At 38.5% G+C, this 20,912-nt stretch overlaps 1 protein-coding gene across 3 annotated transcripts in view; it reads left to right on the top strand.

The window, feature by feature from the left end:
- The window catches only part of LOC150082006 (uncharacterized), a 521,135-nt gene that overhangs the window by 414,775 nt on the left and 85,448 nt on the right, over window positions 1-20,912 (top strand). For all 3 annotated transcript variants that reach the window (XM_090379053.1, XM_090379052.1, XM_090379054.1), the window contains exons 11-12: window positions 7,829-8,048; window positions 18,020-18,097. In XM_090379053.1, the coding sequence (XP_090235179.1) occupies window positions 7,829-8,048; window positions 18,020-18,097 (298 nt within the window). The remainder of the gene's footprint in view (window positions 1-7,828; window positions 8,049-18,019; window positions 18,098-20,912) is intronic.

Genomic DNA, 20,912 nt, shown 5'->3' with positions numbered 1-20,912 from the left:
TCAAGAGGAATTCATAACATATGACTTAGTCATTTGCAAATTGTGTTCCAAACTTGTGTAGATGTATATGTAAATTACATAGTGTTTCTATATGAATAAAGAAATTCTCTCTAAAACTAATATTAGAAGAAACAGTAATTTGTATTAGCATTAGCAAGTGCACATGATGCAAGAAAGCAAGCTTATATAGCATCAGCCAAAAAAAAAAAAAAAAAAAAACCACCCTTAATTCATCCATCCCCTCACACCATATGTTTGTCAAGTTCTTCCTTGAATCTGTTTAAGCTATCAACTTCTACAACGACAGATGGAAGTTTGTTCCAGCAATCAACCACCCGGTGGCTAAAGGCAAACTTCTGCACATCTATCCTACAACCGTCTTTCCTCCATTTGAATTTATGCCCTCTCAGGCGATTATTCTGAGCAAGAGAAAGAATCCCATCAGCATTGAGCATGCTCAGGCGATTATTCTGGGCAAGAGAAAGAATCCCATCAGCATTGAGCATGCTCAAACCATTATCAAATATATATATACATATATACAAATATATGTATATTTATATATATGTATTGTATATATGTATTGCTCAAATATATATATACATATATACAGGGTGATTCACTACCAGTGCAACTTGCAGGAGGTGTAGGGGGCACAAAGACGAATCGGAATCACATAGCTTTAGCTTTGAATGGTTTGAGCATGCTCAATGCTGATGGGATTCTTTCTCTTGCTCAGAATAATCGCCTGAGAGGGCATAAATTTTTATACACCTCAATCAGATCACCTCGCAGGTGCCTAGTCTCCAGACGCTGTAATTTGCAAAACTTAAGAATTTCTTTGTAAGAGCAACCTTCTGTTCTGTTCACTAATCTTGTTGCCCTTCTCTGTACTCATTCCAACAGCTCTATATCCTTCTTAAAATGAGGCCTCCAGACCTGTATACAGTACTCAAGGTGTGGTCTGACCATTGCCTTATACAAGGGGATAATCACCTCTCTTTCCCTGCTAGAAAAATTCCTGAATATCATTGACAAGACACCATGAGCTACTCTTGCAGACCATCTACACTGCTCAGAAAACTTCATATCTGCCTGCACAATTACCCCCAGGTCCTTTTCTTTATCTACCATTGTCAGTGTGGTACCACAGAGTTGATACGTTAGTCTGGAATCACTGCTTCCCATATGTAGTACTTTACATTTGTCAATGTTATACTTCATTTGCCACCTCTCAGCCCATCTGCTCAACTTGGACATTAAGCTTGATATACCATCATCAATATCATTTATAAATACAGAAAACATTAATGGACCCAATACTGAACCCTGAGGGACTCCACTAATAATATTAGTCCATGATGAGCAGTGTCCATTGATTTCCACTCTCTGACATCTCCCCCTCAACCACCCCTTTATCCATAGCAGCAATTTGCCTCCAATGCCACACTGCTCCAATTTGTGCAGCAGTCTTCCGTGTGCAACAGTATCAAAAGCCTTTCTAAGATCCAAGTATATAATATCAAAGTTATTCCCTGCATCCAGTTCTTTTGTGACTGCATCATAGTATCCAATCAAATTGGTCAGGCAAGACTTCCCCTTAACAAAACCATGCTGTGTCCAAGCTATAACTGAAATCTTGTCTAGATGATCCTGGAGTGCTTCTTTAACTAGTGCCTCCATTAATTTCCCTGGAACAGAAGTTAAACTAATAGGTCTGTAATTACCTGTGTCTCCCTTTGAACCTCCTTTGTGGATTGGAGTCATGGGTGCCTCACCTGAGTCCAGGGAAGCTCTCATAATTATGGCTAACGGTGTGCTTACTTCTTTGCCACCTCCTTTAATATAACTGGATAGATTCCATCCACCCCAGGTGCCTTTCTTATGTTTATCTTCAACAATTTCTCCTCCATTTTACTCTCAGTTATTACAAGATTATCTAGCTTACTGCGTGATTTGAATACAACTCTGGCATTCCATTCCCTGAATAACTCCTTATGTGTGAATGTAGATGCCAAATATTCATTTAGTTTGTTAGCTATCTGAGCAGGATCATCAACAGTTGAACCATCGATATCAAGTGGACCAATCTGATTCATCCCCTTTCTTCTAGAGTTTACAGAAGTAAAGAATTCTTTGTGTTTTTCTTTGCATCCTTTGCCAAAGATTTTTCATAATCTGCCTTCGGCTGCCTAACCTCCTTTGTAACTTGGTTACAGACCAGCTTATATCTATCATAAGCTTCTGTGTCACATGTTAATTTTTATGTATCCCATGCATTTTTCTTCTTTGTCACATGTCTAATTACTTCATCTGACATCTATTTAGGCCTAAATCTTGAACAATATTTCTTTGTTAGTAAGAAAAGCCTAGTAGCTTCCAAGATTAATTCTTTGAATGCTTCTCATTTTGAATTTGCTGTTGGTAACATTATCAGTTGGTCCCACCGTATAGAATTTAAATACTGTCTCAGACCACCATAGTCACCTTTAGAAAGCAAAACCCTTCCCTTTACCCTTGACGGTAGTTACCTCTTTGAGTAAATCCCACTTCAGCACACTGTGATCACTGCCACCTAGTGGTTCCTTTATCTGCAGATTCTTGATGCATGAAGAATCACTACTGATAATCAGATTAAGAGTATTACTCCCTCTAGTTGCCTCCCGAACATGCTGTTGTAGAAATGCCTTGATAGTGAGTGACCAACCCACAAATTCTAGTCATTCTCTCGGAAATTAAAATTCCCCATTATAAGACACTCTGATTTACTGGTCCACTCTATTTCTCTGCACATTTGCTCATTATACTCATCAGATTCATTTGGCGTATAATATATTCATTTTTTCCTTTCCCAGTGCTTATGTCACACCAAAAAGACTCAACATTGCATTGTCCACCAACATCAATTTGATGCACTTCCTTAGATTTTATGTGTTTCTTAACTAACAGCATAACCCCTCCTCCCTTTCTGTCCTGTCTATCCTTTCTGTACACATTGTACTCCCCAAATTCCAGTTTTTCACTGCTTATGTCTGTGTGACACCATGTCTCAGATATCCCGACAATATCTGCCTTTGATGTCTTGACTAGCACTTCAAGCTCGTCGAATTTATTAACTATACTCCTAGCATTGGTGTACATGGAAGTATACATGCACCTGTTTCTACTTTTAGTTACCCTAACACAGCCCATGTATTTACTTGTTCCACTATGACTCCCAGCAGTCCTGGAAATCCCCATTTCCTTGCTTTCCAGGCTGCTGCTGAATTAAATTTCAATAGAAGTAGTGCAAGGATCACTTTTACCTCTGCCAGCGGCTACTGTTAATCTATTAGTCCGTGTATCTCCCCAAGCTAGCAGTTTCCCGACCCACCTAACTCTGCCTCGATAGCATCAGCAAATATTCTTGCAACCTTTCTATTTAAGTGTATCCCATTCCTGTAGAAGCAGTCCCTCCTGTTAACAAGCACAGACCAGGCTGAGAAAAATTCTACCTCTTTGAGCCTTGCACAATCTCTCATCATATATTCCCTCCTATTTTGTCTGGGCAGAATTGTAGACACTCAAATTCAACCCTAACTCATGACTTTTTTTCAGCATTGACTTGTACTTGTTAAGTAATTCCACCAGTCTCCTACTCTTAATATCATTAGTGCCAACATGTACAACAATATCACCCTTTGTGCCCTTAAAAGATGATATCTGCTCTACAACGTCATCAACCTTTGCCCCTGGCAGATATACCCTGGTCCTGTTCCATCGATCCTTTTTGCCCAATATGTTCCCCATTTCCCTGACAATAAAGTCACTACTGATAATCAGATCAAGAATATTACTCCCTCTAGTTGCCTACAACAACTAGTTCCTTTGGAACCAGCGCATTCTGCCTTGGGGTTTGCCGCTGTGTTGCTTGATGTTCAAATGCAATGCTCTGGCATTGATGTGGGCAGCTGAAAGCTTGATGGGCCCTCAATTTAAATCCTTTGAGGGCATCCACCCCGCGTCCTTCAAGCTCTCATATAAGCCCATAAAAATGCTGAGTTGGCGCATGATTTCCTTGCGCTCCTTACATCGCACACACACACAAAGACATTCCCCTTGGCAATATCATGTCCCATTCCTGATTGCTCCACAAACATCAAACAAGCAGTGCATTTCAATAGACTGTGATTCAGAGGACAACTCCCCCCCCTCTCAGTTCTCCCCTGAGCCATAGCACTACCATTAGTTTGAGCCTTTTGCTTTGCTGCTCTGATCTGAGTTATGATTTCTATTCAAGTTCAATAAAATTCCAATACAAAATATAACCCTAAACTTATATCCCAATGCAGTTATAACACTATATATACAGGGTGTTTCAGTTAAACGTTTCAGAACTTCTAAGAGGGGTAGGGTACATCCTGACAACTCGAAATCATATAGCAATGTGGGGTCGGAAATGCTTTCCTGAAGCGGTGTTGTACACAGAAGCACCATAAAAAGAAAAGAGACCGTAAGTGAGAAATCGTTTTAATAATACATGAAAAGAAGCAAAAGTACATGGATTAAAGTAAGTGTTCGAAGTTTCTTCCACGGGCTACAATGCACGCCTCACATCTCCGACGCATGGACATCCGAACATTCTGGAATACTCCAGGCGAATTTCGAATTTCTTGAACAAGAACGCCAAGTTAGTAGGATGGATGATTACACGAACGTAGAGTTAGCCGATATGCATTTGGCGTACGGGGCTGCAAATTGTAGTGGGGCAGCCGCACAGCGTTTGTATGCGGAACGATATCCGACGAGGCGTATTCCCAGTCATAATTTCTTTGCAAGACTGCACCAGAGGTTAGCTGAGAGAGGTTCATTTGAAAGAGCTGACAGGGACAGGGTAAGAACAGCACGGACTCCAGCCGTCGAACAGAATGTGCTGCAGCATGTACAGGAGAATCCAAGAACGAGTACACGAAGTCTAGCAAACGCAGTCGGGGTTTCCCATTGCAGAGTCTGGAGGATTCTCCGAGAACAAGACATGCATCCGTTTCACGTGCAGCATGTCCAGACACAGCAACCAGAGGATTATGCACCTCGTATTGCTTTCGCACAGTGGTACCTTGGAAAATGTGCTACAAATCCCCTTTTTCCTGCTGAAGTGTTGTTTTCCGATGAGGCATCCTTCACAAGGGAAGGAATTTTCAACACGCATAACGACCATATCTGGGCGGTCGAGAACCCGCATGCAATACGACGTCGTGCAGCACAGATTCAATTTTCGGTCAATGTATGGGCCGGTATTATGGGAGATCACCTCATTGGACCTTACCTGTTACCGTGTCGTCTAACCGGACCTATCTACTTGATCTTTCTGCAGCAAGTATTGCCACAACTTTTGAGAGATGAACAGATTTCTGCATCGACACAACAGACAATCTGGTTCCAACACGATGGAGCCCCTGCCCATTATAGCGGAGATGCTCGTAACTACCTGGATGTCACATTTGGTCAACAGTGGATCGGACGTGGTGGTCCCGTGCGTTGGCCTGCTCGGTCACCCGACCTATCATGTCTTGATTTTTATTTCTGGGGTCATATGAAATCGCTAGTTTATGACACCCCTGTTGACAATGCTGAGGAGCTGGTTGCAAGAATCGCAGTAGCTGCCGAAGAAATTCGAAATTCGCCTAGAGTATTCCAGAATGTTCGGATGTCCATGCGTCGGAGATGTGAGGTGTGCATTGTAGCCCGTGGAAGAAACTTCGAACACTTACTTTAATCCATGTACCTTTTGCTTCTTTTCATGTATTATTAAAACGATTTCTCACTTACAGCCTCTTTTCTTTATGGTGCTTCTGTGTACAACACCGCTTCAGGAAAGCATTTCCGACCCCACATTGCTATATGATTTCGAGTTGTCAGGATGTACCCTACCCCTCTTAGAAGTTCTGAAATGTTTAACTGAAACACCCTGTATATATATATATATATATATATATATATATATATATATATATATATATATATATATATATATAGAGTGTTAACTAGGTCACTATATTTATTTAGTTAAAGTACAATTCAATTGACAATGAAATTTAATAAGATTAATAAATTTTACTGATTAATTGATACTACTGTACTCTCTATCTAGTTTTCCATTAAGCCTTACGTTATCTAGTTTTTCCGTTAGACCTTACGCTATCTGGTTCGTTGCACACATATCATATAACAATGGCGGCAAGTTATGAATGGTTAATCTGCAGACACGCGGTATTATTTACTTTCCAGATCATGCTACATAAATTCAAAATAAACCACGGAGCTTGACTAGGTCTATACGCTACTTATAGAAAATAATTTAATCTAACAATTAAGTCAAAGTGGTTAAGTATAATTAAAAACTTTGCATTCGCGGGAGCTGCAATACCTGTTCAACACGTAGATTTGATACCCTTACCGATACTAAGTAATAACCTACAAAATCTCTATCTAAATTCAAATTAAACTAAAGTATTGTTACTAGGAATATAAAGCAACTCTAAAAATAAATTAATATGCCAATTTAAGTCAATAAAAAAGCAAAACTTCTCTATTTGCTGGAGCCCGTAAAAACTTCGCCTGTTCACGTGTACTCTCGCACCCACTCTCCAATCATTTCTTTCACTTCTTGCATTGCATTTCACTGCTTTCATTAAAAATGTAAATTCGATTTCATAAACCCCTTATGTGTTTCTCAGAGTGTAAGAGTTTTTGTGAACAAAGCCATATAGGTCAAACAAATTAGAAAACAAGATGCTGCTCAAAAGTTATGGGGATGTATTTAAAAACAAAGAGTCACTTAACTTAACTAATATTGTGTTTATATCCCCTTTGAAGTATTGCCTTTGGAACATAATATTAAGAATGATGATGATGCTTTTATTGTGTGTCTAAAATTCTATTCTTTTTTAGCCTGTCTAAAAGTCATTATTTGTAATCAAGTATCTCCTGTAATTTTTATCTGAATCTCCACAGTACCATTACATACTTTCCTTTTAGCTGCAATTTCACTTTAGCCAAAAACTATTGGTATAGGTGGGGCATTTGATAAAAGAACTTCAAAAGCTGCTTTTAATTTGTCATATATGTTTCTGTAAGTCCATAGAAAAGCTTTGTCCTTTTGAATTGCGCACTTCAAACTGCAAAGGATGTTGTTTGTTTGAGTAGTAAGCAGCTTCGCATACATGACTAATGCAACATAGAATGGTATATATAATGATGGTAAAGCTGTTGCATAAATGTACCTAATACTATACCAGTATTAGTATTAGGTATTACCAGTAACATATCAGTGTCATACTAGTATAAGTAACATATCATTGTCAGTCTATAATCAGTAATATAGTTAAATGGCCATACTCATAACTTTTGGGTAGTCCCTTATATTAAAATGTGCATTTTAAAATTTAAATTGCTTAGACAGTCACTTTAAGCTGAAGATATAAATGTAGTTAGAGTTAACCAGTTAATACATTTGGGCCTTAAGCAGTGGAGAAAACTGAATATTCTCTTCTATATTTAAATTCCAGTCCCTTTTATTTGCAGTACCTGTATAACCCACTTGTATGTATGATTTGTACCCACGTGTAATGTATAATATATATATGTATAATATATGTATAGATGTATAATATATATGTATATGTATGTTCATAGTTCAAAATATAGTACCATGTACAGGTTGGGAATCATCCTATCCATGGTACTAGAATATTAATGGTTTACAATGTTTCCTGTTTGGGGATTATCCATAAAAAATATATGGGCAGTAGGATTAAATAAGAGTTATACTGATATACTTCATTTATAGGCGAGAAAGTGGTTTGGATCGTTTTGTGCCACTGTCTTTAATGGAAACAATGAAGAGAAAAGAACTTAGAAAATTATTGAGTCATTTTTTGAAGCAAAATCAAAGTCTTTGTGCTCCAGGACAGAAACAGCTAACATCTCTCCAGGCAAAATTGCATTATTTGAAGATCATTAGTGAGCTGCCCAGTTACGGTGCCAAGTGCTTCTCCACAAATATTAAGGTAGGAAAATAAAATAAATTTATGAGGATCGTCCTAAAGTAACAGTTTTTGTGAGAATTTGTTTTGAGATTTTTTTTTTTTTTTTTTGCAGTTGGAAGTAACAACATAGTATTAGTTAATTAAAAGGTAAAAAGGTGACAGTATCTCTACACTTATATTTTCATTGTCTCATCTGCATTCCACATACTGTATTTTTAGCAGTATAGAAGCAGTGCTGTTATATCATCAAAAAAGTCTCTCAGCTTTTTTGGGCAGCAAAAACTGTTGTCATCATGTCATTCAAAATATTGCCCCTTGAGTAGCCTAAACAAATAATAGTCACAGGGAACAGGGTCTATTCTTTATGCAAAATATGGCCTGTTTCTTCTCTGCAGTGACTTTTAATATTTAATAGTATCTGTGGTTTGGTATTATCATATTATATTAACATGTTTAATCAATGTGGAATCATCCTTGCTTATATGGGGAATTAAGCTTTAGAATATTTATGCTATTCTGAATTATTTGCTAACTCTTTAGGCAGGAAGCTCACAAGGATTAGTCCATGAATTCCCCAAAAAAAACAAAAAAAAAATTCTTAACTTTTCCTGCCAGAGCATATTTTTAACTTTGTCATCTAGTGAAAAATAGTTATTCCTACTCCCTATACTACTGTTTAGTTTCAGGCTTGTAGTAATAATGAATCAAGGATTTGTCACCAGTTATTATATTGTCAGTAAATTGTCTCTGAGCTGTGTTTTTTATTAATGAAAACCCCAAACATAAAAGTTATTTTAACCTATAGTACTTAGAACTGTGCATGGCTTGAAAGTTGAGCAGGTGAAAAAAGATACTTGTTAACATTAGAATGGAATTTCTGTAGATGGTAATTTTCAGGAAATATGTATGATGGGAGGTTGTTTCGGAAGGCAGAAGTTGAAGGGATAAATGAAGAAGAAGAAAAGTTTGTTCTGTGAGTTTGAAGTTGGACAGTAAGTGAGTGTTGATGGTGGTGGCACGTATTCAGACTGGTTTGGAAGAGAAAGGGGAAATTACAGGAGCCACATCAGAAGAACAGCACTCATGGAAGTATCTATAGAAAAGGCATGCAGCAGAAATAGAATATCCAGCAGACAGGGAATGGAGAGACTTTGTAAGAGAGAGACTGTCCTCTTTTGAATGGAGCCTGAAGCCCGAGAAAAGAGGTTATGGGGGAGCACCACCACAGATAGGGGAACAGTATTCCATGGTAGGGCAGATTTTAGATTTACACAGAGTGAGTAGCTGTTTGGAAGAAAAGCAACCATCCTTCCTCAACTTGAATTTATACCCACTCATGCATATAGTCTCAGCAAGTGTAGGAATACCATTAACATTCAGCTTACTGAATCCAGTCAAGGCTTTAAACAACTCAGTCAGATCTCCCAGCAGGTCCCTGGTCTCAAGACATTGCAATTTGCAGAACTGAAGCCTTTCTAGATAAGGGCACCCTTTTGTTCCCTTCACCAATCTGGTTGCCCTTCACACATCTACATCCTTCCTAAAGTGAGGCCTTCAGACTTGTATACAGTCCTGAAGGTGCAGCCTAACTATTGCATTATACTATACGAAAGGATAGTCAACTCCTTATCACTTCTAGCAAAGTTTCTGTATATCATTGACAAAACTCCATGAGCTATCCTGGCAGAATGTCTGCACTGATCATAGAATTCCATGTCTGACTGCACAGTTACCCCATGTCCTTTTCATTCTCTACTACCTTGAGTGTAGTACCACATAGTTGATAAGTTATTCTGGGATTATTGCAGCCCATGTGCAGTATACCTTGTATTTGTCAATGTTAAACTTCAACTGCCATTTCTCACCCCATCAACCCAATTTTGTAAGATCTTGTTTTAGTAGTTGATAGTGATGACTGTTGTTAACTACCTGCTGACCTTTCTATTATCTGCAAACTTACACATTAAGCCTGATATACCTTCATCAATATCATTGATAAATATTGAAAACAACAGTGGACCAACACTGAACCCTGTGGAACTCCATTAATAACATTAGTTCAAGAAGACTGGTGTCCATTGTTAACCACTCTGTCTTCTTCCACATAACCCTGTATCCATAGTAACTTGACCTTAATGCTACACTGCCCCAGTTTGTACAGTATTTTTTTTGTGCAACAGTATCAAAAGACTTCCTGAAATCTAAGTATATGATGTCAAAATTATTTTTTGTGTTCAGTTCCTCAGTCAATGCATCACAGTAACCTATCAGATTGGTTAGAAAAGACTGCCCCTTGAAAAATCCATACTGTGATTGCAGTATAATTGCATGCCTGTCTAAATGGTCCTTCTTTAACCAGTGATTTCATTATTTCCCCTGGAATAGGCATTAAGCGAACAGGTCTGTAATTACTCATGTCATCTTTTGATCCCCTTTATGAATTGGGAATATATTCAAACTCCTCCAGTCCATAGGCACCTCCACTGAACAATGATGTTCTCATAATTATGGCTAAGGGTTTGCTTACCTCCTTTAATATAATTGGATAGATTACATCCACCCCATCCTCAACAATTTCTCCTTCACTTTCCTTTCAGTTATCACAAGGTCATTTATCTCCTCATTAGAGCTTGATAAACTTTTGGTACCTCCTACTCCAGCGGTTCTCAACCGGTGGCTCATGAACCTCTGGGATTCACGAAAGTGTTCCGGGGGTTCGCACTAAAAATTCTATAATGGCGTGTGCTTAGATTTACATAGGTTGGAGATTCCCAAACTTTCTCGGTTCACGGCACCCTTAGTATCCCAGTAATGTTTTCACTGCACCCTTAAGTCAAAAGAAATACCCAACACAGTGGTTTTCGACATATACCTATATAATAATTTTATTCTTTATATAGAGGTACTAAATAAAGATCAATTATAGATCACCACAAAATTAAAAAGATATGGTACAATGGATAGTGTACACCTTTTTATAATGAAATAAAAGTATAAATTTCAAAAAAAAATAAAAAAATAGAAATAATAATTACTTTAGGTAACTTAAACTGAAATTACACGGCACCCTGGTTGAAAACCACTGACCTAGGTATATTATTGTAAACTACAAAATATAACTAATAATAAACAATAAAGTAAAATCAAATTAAATAAAAAGTAAAGAATTGCTAAAGAAATAAACCACATCTCCCACAATCCCTTATAAATAGTTTACTATCTTACAGTATATCATGTTAAATAAATGTTTTTCATACTAAGTTTTTTTTTTTTGATTCTCAAGGACCATTGTTATGTACAGGTACTTTTTTTTTTTTTTTTTTTAGAACCTATAGTACTTAGTGTAACGTGCATGGGTTGAAAAGTTGAAAGAAGATACTTGTTGACATTAGACTTGAACTTTTGTAGATTGTAATTTTCAGGAAATACATAAGAAGGAAGATTGTTCCAGAAAACAAAATTGAATGAATAAATGAGGAAGAAGAAAAGTTGGTTCTGTGAATTTGAATTTGGACAGTAAAAGGATGTTGTCTGGTTGCAGCACATGTTTGGATTGCTTTGAAAGAGAGTGGGAATTATAGAAGCCAATTCAGAAGAACATTGCCCATGGAAGTATCCATACAACTATGAGACAGAGAGTGGATAGACTATTAGAAATGAGACTGTTGTGTGGTAGCACATTGGTATCATCATGGTCCTCCCCACACCTGGTGGAAAAGGCCCGGGTTCAAATCCCATTGATTACACAAGGAATTTTCATGGGCTTTTTTCACTCCGTGGCTGAATTAGTCAGTTTCAGACACAATAAATATATGGGGTGATCATCATTTTTTTTTTTGTTAGAGATGAGACATTAATTAACCTAACTTCCCTCTTTTGAATGGAATCTAGAAGCCTGAGAGAGGTTTTAGGGGCACCGCCCCAGATGTGGGAACAATATTCCATGGCCAGATTTGCAATTTCTACAGAGTCAACAACAGTTTGGAAAAAGTAACGCCAAGAGAAAACCAAGTTTTTTTTAGATGCAGAGGAAACAATATATGTAATGTGCTTTATTCCAGGAGAGATTAGAAGTCAGGGTAATCCCCAAGATCTTGTCTAGAAATCGGAGCATCATCGAAGATAAACATAGGAGCAGAAGAATCTTTTTTGCGAGATATAAGACAGGACTGAGTTTTAGAAGGATTGAAATTAAGTTATCTTTGCCCCACTGGAAAATTACCTGGAGATCAGCATTTAAGGAAATGGTAGTGGATATTTGAGAAGTTGAAGCTCTTTGAGCAGGGCAAGATTTCTCAAACTTGGAAGGTGGAATGTGCTATCGTCATCAAAACTATGGATAGGATTTCCGGTCAATGGAAGAAGGTCATTGATATACAAGAGGAAAAGAGTGGAAGAAAGAACTGAATCTTGGGGAACACCAGCATTAATGGAGAAGTTAGAAGACAGAGAGCCATCTACCATTAACCAATCAGTGGTCAGAGATAAAACTGGATACTCAATTACAAAAAACAGCTGGCAAACCATAGGATGGAAGCTTATTTAGAAGACCTTTATGCCAAACACAAACGAAAGCCTTGGAGATGTCAAGAGCAACTGCTTGTGTTTCACCCAACTTTTCCATTAAATTTTTCCATAAATGGGTAACATAAGCCAGAATATCACCAGTGTATCGACACTAACGGAATCCATACTGGCGATCGTTGATCAGACAAAATGTTTCTAGATAGTTTGAGTTGGCAGTTAATTGATTTTTCCATTACTTTAGAAAAAGTAGAAGTAATTGCAATGGGACGATAATTGGATGGGAGGGATTTGTTACACTTTTTAGGAACTGGTTGGATATGAGCATATTTCCAAGCAGAAGGAAAAACACCTTTGGAATAAGGAAGTGAAAAAAAGCGGCAAAGAATAGAAGTAAGTTCAGGAGCTCAGGTTTTGAGAACAAGTGGAGAAATACCATCAGGGCCTGGAGCTTTCTTAGCATCAGATTCATCAAAATCCTTCTGACATCCTTTTGACGGAAGACCACGTGAGGCATTGAATGGAGTGTACTGAGAATGGTTTGAGATGATTTACCAAGATCATCAGTACATGAGTTGGAAGAAAAATAGGATGCCAGCAGGCCAGCTTTATCTTTGGGCTGATGTGGCAACAGAACCATCTGGCATGACAGAAGTGGGAACGGAGATGGGCAAAAATTGCAGCCAGTAGTTTTGGCAAGAGACCAGAATGGTCGGCTACCATTGGACAAGAAGCAAGTTTTATACTCTTAGCCTGTTCGAAATCTAGTTTGGACTGATTAATAACTGCTTTACAAAGTATAAATGGTACTTAATAATTAAAATTATTATTATTATTCTGTGTCGCTTATAAAAACATAGTACTAGAAATATTTTGTAATTAAAATTCAGAAATATTATAAGTTTTCAGAGAATATAGGCTTAGTGGTTCGTTTTAAAAATGTTTATGTTGAAAGGGGTTCGCTAAAAAAAATTTTACGTTGAAAGGGGTTTGCGAGTCAAAAAAGTTTGGGAACCGCTGCCCTTCCCTAAACAATTCCTCATTTGTAAATGTAGATGCAAAATACCTGTGCAGTTTGTCTGCAACCTGAGCAGAGTCAACAGTTAACCCATGAACATCAAGTGGCCCAGTGTTATTCAAACCTTCCTTCTACTGTTATTATAAGCATAGAAGTCTTTGCTGTTTTTCTTTGCATTTTTTGCCAGAGATTTCTCATCTGCCTTAGCTTGCCTAATCTCATTTGTGACTTGATTACAGACTAATTTATATATACTACAGGCTTCTGTATCTCCTGACAAGTTACATGTACCCATGCACCTTTCTTCTCTGCCATGTGTCTCAGTAGTTCATATGACATCCATTTAGGTCTAAGCCTTGAACAGTATTTCTCTGTTGGTATGAAAAGCCTAGTAGTTTCTTTGATAACTTCACTGAATACTTCCCATTTAGAATTTGCTGTTGGTAACATCATCAGTTAGACCCACTGCACACAATTTAAAAACTGTCTGAGACCTCTGTAGTTACCCTTACAAAAGCAAAAGCCTTTCCCTTTACCCTTGACAGTAGTTATGTCTTTAATTAAATTCCACATTAATACACTGTGATCGCTGCCATCCAGTGGATCTTTTACCTGCAAATTCTTAATGAAGGATCTGCATCATTAAGAATCACTGCTGATAACCAGATCAAAAGTATTGCCTCCTCATGTTGCCTCTCTAACATACTACTGTAGAAAACAGTCATCCAAGAAATCCACAAAAGTCTTGCTAGCAAGTGACTGACGAACCCACAAATTCCAGTTTGCATCTGGAAACTTAAAATCTCCCATTATGAGACATTCTGGTTTGCCGGTCCAATCTATTTCTGTGTATAGCTGTTTGGTACACTTATAAGAGCCATTAGGCCTATAACACTCTTCTACTCTGTTTTGTTTTTCCAGTGCTTATATCACAACAAACTGATGCAACATTGCACTCATCACCTATGTCAACTAGATGCACTCCCTTAAATTTAATAATCTTCTTAGACTAACTAAGAAGAAGAATATTTAACTAACATGTATTCATTTGTTCCATTATGATCCACAGCAGGGCCTGAAATCCCAGACACCTTGCTTTCCAGGCTGCTGCATGTACCAATAGTAGCAATGCAAGAATCACTTTCACCTCTGCCTTTAGCTTTAGTTAAACTGTTAGTCTCAATTTTAATTAGTTATATTATTGCTAAAAAGTAAAAATTCCTTAGCTAAACACCAAAAAGTTATATGCCCAACAAGCGATTAGAACCTTCGAGTTACTTATTTATCACAGCTAAAACCCTACTATTCCTCTGCACTACTCAATACATGCTACGAGATTCATGCCAAAACACTGATAGGATAAAGGTATGAGTAGTGAGTTGTAACTTACAAAATGATTAGCTAACTTTAAAAATAAGCTAAAGAACGTGACTAAGACTATTTAAGCTATTTTTAAAACACAATTAAATATGATAATTAAACAAAAAGACTAAAAATTTAAAAAAAAAAAAAAAAAAACCTTATCCATTTGCATTAGCATAAAGTTCTGTGTCATGGCACTTATCTCGTTCCAAAAAGTCAAGAGCAATAAAGAAAACTTAGCATTTTAGATGCAGAGGAAGCAATATTTGCAATATGGAATGCAATGTGCTATCATCAGCAAAACAATAGGTAGGATTTCTAGCAAGCGGAAGAAGGTCATTAGTATACAAGAGGAAAAGAGTGGGAGAAAGAACTGTCTACCATCACCTGCAGTTAGAGAAAACACTAGATACTCAATTAGAAAAAAAAAAAAGCTTATTTAAAAGACCTTTATGCCAAAAAATGATCAAAAGCCTTTGAAATGTCAAGAACAATTGCTTGAGTTTCTCCAAACTTTTACATTGAATTTGTCCACAGATGTAACATCCGGAAGTACAGGGTTGTTAAAATTAAAGTATCCCTATGTAGAGGGCTCTGGAGTGAGTTCTAAGGCTCATACTGAAGAGAAATTTGGACAACAGGTACAATAAAGAATGCGCTCGGCATTTATTGGAAAAAAAATATAGTTACAAAATTTGTCACTATATAGCGCTGTGGCAATACAAATCACTTGAACAGTGCTACAATTGTTAAATGTGCCCTCCATTTTGGTCAACAACAGTTTCCATTCGAAGAACAGCATTTTTCTACAGCAGAATGTAACATGTCAACTGGAATAGCCAGCAGATGACGTCTAATGTTGACCTTCAGATCTGCCAGAGTTTGACATCCTTTCCGATACACCTGGTTCTTCAAAAAACCCCACAACCAGAAGTCGCCAGGCGGTGAGGTCCGGTGATCGGGTGGCCAAGATGTCTGGAAACAACAGCTGATGACCCATTCATCTGTAAAGTGTTGCCTTAGCAATCTTTGGACATAACAGTGGATGTGGGGTGGCACATCATCTTGCATGAATGTGGTATCCCGGAGGCACTCACATTGTTGCAGCTCTGGTATTGCGAAATTTGCCAACATTTCATAATATTGCTGTCCAGTGACGGAGCAGGTGCGGAGTCCAGTCAGTGTTATCTGTTCAAAAAAATATAACCCAATCATGAATGTGGCCGTAAATCCACACCACACTGTCACTTTTGGAGAATGCAGTGGGACCTCTTGGATAACTCAAGGGTTTTCTGTTTCCCAAATGCAACAGTTGTGTATATTCACTTGTCCATTTAAGCAGAAGTGGGCTTCATCACTCCAAAGGATGTTCCATGGCCAAGTGATATCCACTGCCATTCGCACCAGAAACTGAAGTGTGTATGTGAAACGATCTGCATCACCATGCTTTAGCTGCTGTAGCATATGCATCTTGTAAGGATAGTACCGCAACACTTGACACATTACTAGCCTTACAGTGGAATATGGCATGTCCACTTCACGAGAAACAGCTGGCACACTTGCATACCACATGGAGATCGACTTGATAAATCCACGACAGTCATAGCCACATCTTCAATACGAGAGGAGTCCACTTGTTTTCGACCTCTACCTGGTTGAATACGAAGATGTCTTGTCACTTCAAATTTTGCAATCATTTTGCAGACAGCACAAACAGTCAGGTCCACACCTTATGCGCTTCTAATGCTGGAATTCTCTGATAGCTGCAGCTGCATTGTTGCTGTTCTGATAGTACAGCTTCACTAATAGCACCTTTTCCTGCAACATTGTTGGTATTGCTACTGTACTGCAGGCAAACATCTACTGTATGATTTGGAAGAGATTGCTTTGCTTTTATACAGTACAGTAGAGCTGAGTAGTGGCGCTGTGGCAATAACTTACAATTATGCAAATAAGGTACATTATGTGCATAACATAATTTTCCAATAAATAGCGAGCACATTCTTTATTGTACCTGTTGTCCAAATCTCTCTTCAGTAAGAGCCTTAGAACTCGCTCCAGAGCCCTCTACATAAGGATACTTTAATTTTAACAAACCTGTATATCACCAGTGGATCGACACTGAGTTCCACAGAATCCATATTGGCAATCATTGATCATATGGATAGTTTGGAGGTAGTTTATCATTTGGTGGTTAATGGATTTCTCATTACTTTAGAAAAAGTAGAGGTAAGTGCAATGGGAAGGTTTGTCACCCTTTTTAGAAACTGGTCGGATATGATAATTTCAAAGCAAAAGGGAAAAAACCAATATAAGAAAGTGTAAAAATGTGATATAGAACAGATGTAAACTCAGGAGTACAGATTTGAGAGCAAGTGCAGAAATACCACCAGGTCCTAGTGCTTTCTTGGCATCAAGATTATTCAAAATTCTTCTGTCATTCTTTTTATAGAAGACCCCAGGAGGCACTGAGTGGATTGTCCACCCAAACTTAGAGTATGCAATCTCATTTTCAAAATGACTTACATTTTGCATCTGTATTTACTGACGAAAGATCCTTCATGCTGAGAAGAGGCTGTGAATGTGAGTGGGGAGCCATACAAAATTGGTGATCTTGTAATTACAGATGACCGTTTATTAGAAAAACTTTTGAGCTTAAAGACAAGAAAGACTCCCAGAGTTGATGGCATATGCCCTGTAGGTTTGAGGGTGAGAGCGAGGGAGTGTATTGAACCATTGAGGCTAATTATAAGGGCATCTTTGGACTCAGGGTTAGTTAGTTAGTTATTTGGTTTTTAGGAGCATTAGCAACTAAGGCCATATTGCCCCAGGGATATGCGGTGGTCATGTATGGAGGCGCCTGGACACCAGTGTTATTATATTACCCAAGAGTCTAATCTTATTCTTTTCATAAAATTTTTCCCCTTTGAAAACTTAAATCATCCCAGTTTTCATTTTGTATGTCCTCATAGTCATAAGTGGAGTCTTCCCCTTATTAATTTTATGTACTAGTTCTATAAATTATTTCTAAAAATAAATAGGTCTAAAAATGCATGTATGATGTTATTCTCTGATTTTTATCTCATAGGATTCCAGTCCAGAAACAGCTCTACTCATCAGTCCCAAGTTTGGAATCAGTCAGATCACTTGTCTAAGGAACACATTTGTAAGTTTAGTAAATGCAGTTAAGTATTTCAATATAAGTTTTAAAGTACATGAAAAAATTTCATAAATAGTTTTTTCATAATAGTGAAATGTTCAACCTCTCTCTCTCTCTCTCTCTCTCTCTCTCTCTCACACACACACACACACACTTGTGTGCATGCAACAGTTATGCGTTAGCATTAGTAGAGGCATATGATGGAAAAAAGCAAGCTTATGGAGCATCAGCCAAAAAAAAAAAAAAAAAAAAAAAAAAAAAAAACTTCCACTTCACCCCTCCGTTCGTTCGAAATACTTGTCCAGCTGAGCCTTAAATTTATTTAGGCTATCAACCTCCACAACAAAGGATGGAAGTCTGTTCCACCAACCAACCACACGCTGGCTAAAGGCAAATTTCCGCATATCTATCCTACATCTGTCTTCCCTCAATTTGAATTTATGCCCTCTCAGGTGATTATTCTGAGCAAGAGGAAGAATCCCATCAGCATTGAGCATGCTAAAACCATTCAAGGCTTTATACACCTCTATCAGATCACCTCGCAGGTGGCTAGTCTCCAGACACTGTAATTTGCAAAACTTAAGCCTTTGTTCCATTCACTAATCTTGTTGCCCTTCTCTGTACTCGTTCCAGCAGCTCTACATCCTTCTTGAAATGAAGCCTCCAGACCTGTATACACTACTCAAGGTGTGGCCTGACCATTGCCTTATACAGCCGACCGGGCTAGCCGGGTGGGTAAAGTGCCTGCCCGGCAACCCAAAGGTCGCGGGTTCGATTCCGTCTCGGGCTTGGATCAAAGTACTGCAAAAACCTTGGGAGGTGCATTTTAGCCACAGAAGCCTATGCGCCAAAAAAAAAAAAAAAAAAATTGCCTTATGCAAGGGAATAATCACCTCCTTATCCCTGCTAGAAAAAATCCTGTATATCATTGACAAGACACCACGAGCTACTCTTGCAGCCTGTGTCTGCACTGCTCAGAGAACTTCATATCTGCCTGCACAACCACCCCCAGGTCCCTTTCATTCTCTACCACTGTCAGTGTAGTACCACAGAGTTGATACGTTGCTCTAGGGTTGCTGTTTCCCATATGTAGTACTTTACATTTGTCAATGTTAAACTTCATTTGCCACCTCTCAGCCCAGCTACTCAACCTTTCCAGATCCTGTTGCAGCAGTATAGCGTCAATATTGTCCTTAACAACCCTGCCAACCTTTGTATCATCTGCAAACTTGGACATTAAGCTTGATATACCATCATCAGTATTATTTATAAATACAGAAAACAATAATGGACCCAACACTAAACCCTGAGGGACTCCACTAATAACATTAGTCCATGATGAGCAGTGTCCATTGATTACCACTCTGTCTTCTCCCCCTCAACCACCCCTTTATCCATAGCAGCAGTTTGCCTCCAATGCCACACTGCTCCAATTTGTGCAGCAGTCTTCCATGTGCAACAGTATCAAAAGCCTTTCTAAGATCCAAATATATAATATCAAAGTTATTCCCTGCATCCAGTTCTTTTGTGACTGCATCATAGTATCCAATCAAATTGGTCAGACAAGACTTCCCCTTAACAAAACCATGCTGTGTCTGAGCTATAACTGAATTCTTGTCTAGATGATCCTGCAGTGCTTCTTTAACCAATGCTTCCATTAATTTTCTGGGAACAGAAGTTAAACTCACAGGTCTATAATTATTCGTGTCAACCTTCGATCCCCCTTTGTGAATTGGGGATACATTTGCACATCTCCAGTCCCTGGGGACCTCCCCTGAGTCCAAGAATGCTCTCATAATTATGGCTAGGGGTTTGCTTAGTTGCTTTGCTGCCTCCTTTAATATAACTGGATAGATCCCATCCACCCCAGGTGCCTTTCTTATGTTTAACTTGGTGAGAGAGAGAGAGAGAGAGAGAGAGAGAGAGAGAGAGAGAGAGAGAGAGAGAGAGAGAGAAGAGAAAGAGAGACAGAATCACCAAGAAAGAGAAGAATGATGATATCCAGCACTCAGGACCCTGGGTGTGCTAAGCCCATACTCACCAAATGTGAGCCCCTGGGTTTTGACGCGCGAGCGCGCGCACACACACACACACACACACACACACACACTTGTTGGCGCAGTAACTGTGTTAATACACTTAGGTTAGTGGAAAATGAAAAAGGACCTGGGGATGGTAATTATGCAGTCAGATATGAAATTTTCTGAGTATTGCAAACATACTGCCAGAACATATATTGGGATTTTGTCAGTGATATACAGAAATTTTGCTAGTAGGGATGGGAGTTGATAATCCCATTGAACAATGCAGTGGTTAGGCAGCATCTTGAGTACTGCATATACGTCTGGAGGCCTCACTTCAGGAAGGATGCAGATCTATTGGAAACAGGTGCAAAGAAGAGCAATGAGATTGTTAAGGAGAACAAAAGGTTGGGCTTACCGAGAAAGGCTTCAGTTCTATAAATTGCAGCATCTGCAGACTGGACATCTGTGAGGTGATCTGATCGAGGTGTTTAAGCCTTTGAATGGCCGTGTCTAAGTTAAGTGGAAATGCATCATTAATACACAGCCAATTCTAAATTAGCAAAATATTTGCAAAGGCTGCATCATTTTAAGTTATATCTCATATTGTGAATACCTTTACAATGAGTTGCCATGGTATTGCACTACTTCGAGTAAGTAACGCTTCACCTAAAAGAGAAGACTATGTTACTTATTCTCAGTGGATACCACCACCCAGATGGCACCGTTTCAGGGCTATTTGGCCCTTCTTCGGGTGTGTAGGTAGGTACCCAAATGTTGCAATCACTTGGGTACTTCTT

Source organism: Mastigoproctus giganteus, chromosome 8 (assembly GCF_048544385.1).
Source record: "Mastigoproctus giganteus isolate SK-2022 chromosome 8, ASM4854438v1, whole genome shotgun sequence".
NCBI classification, from domain to species: domain Eukaryota; kingdom Metazoa; phylum Arthropoda; class Arachnida; order Uropygi; family Thelyphonidae; genus Mastigoproctus; species Mastigoproctus giganteus.
Note: the sequence above shows the minus strand (reverse complement) of the source record. Positions and strands in the feature narration are given on the sequence as shown.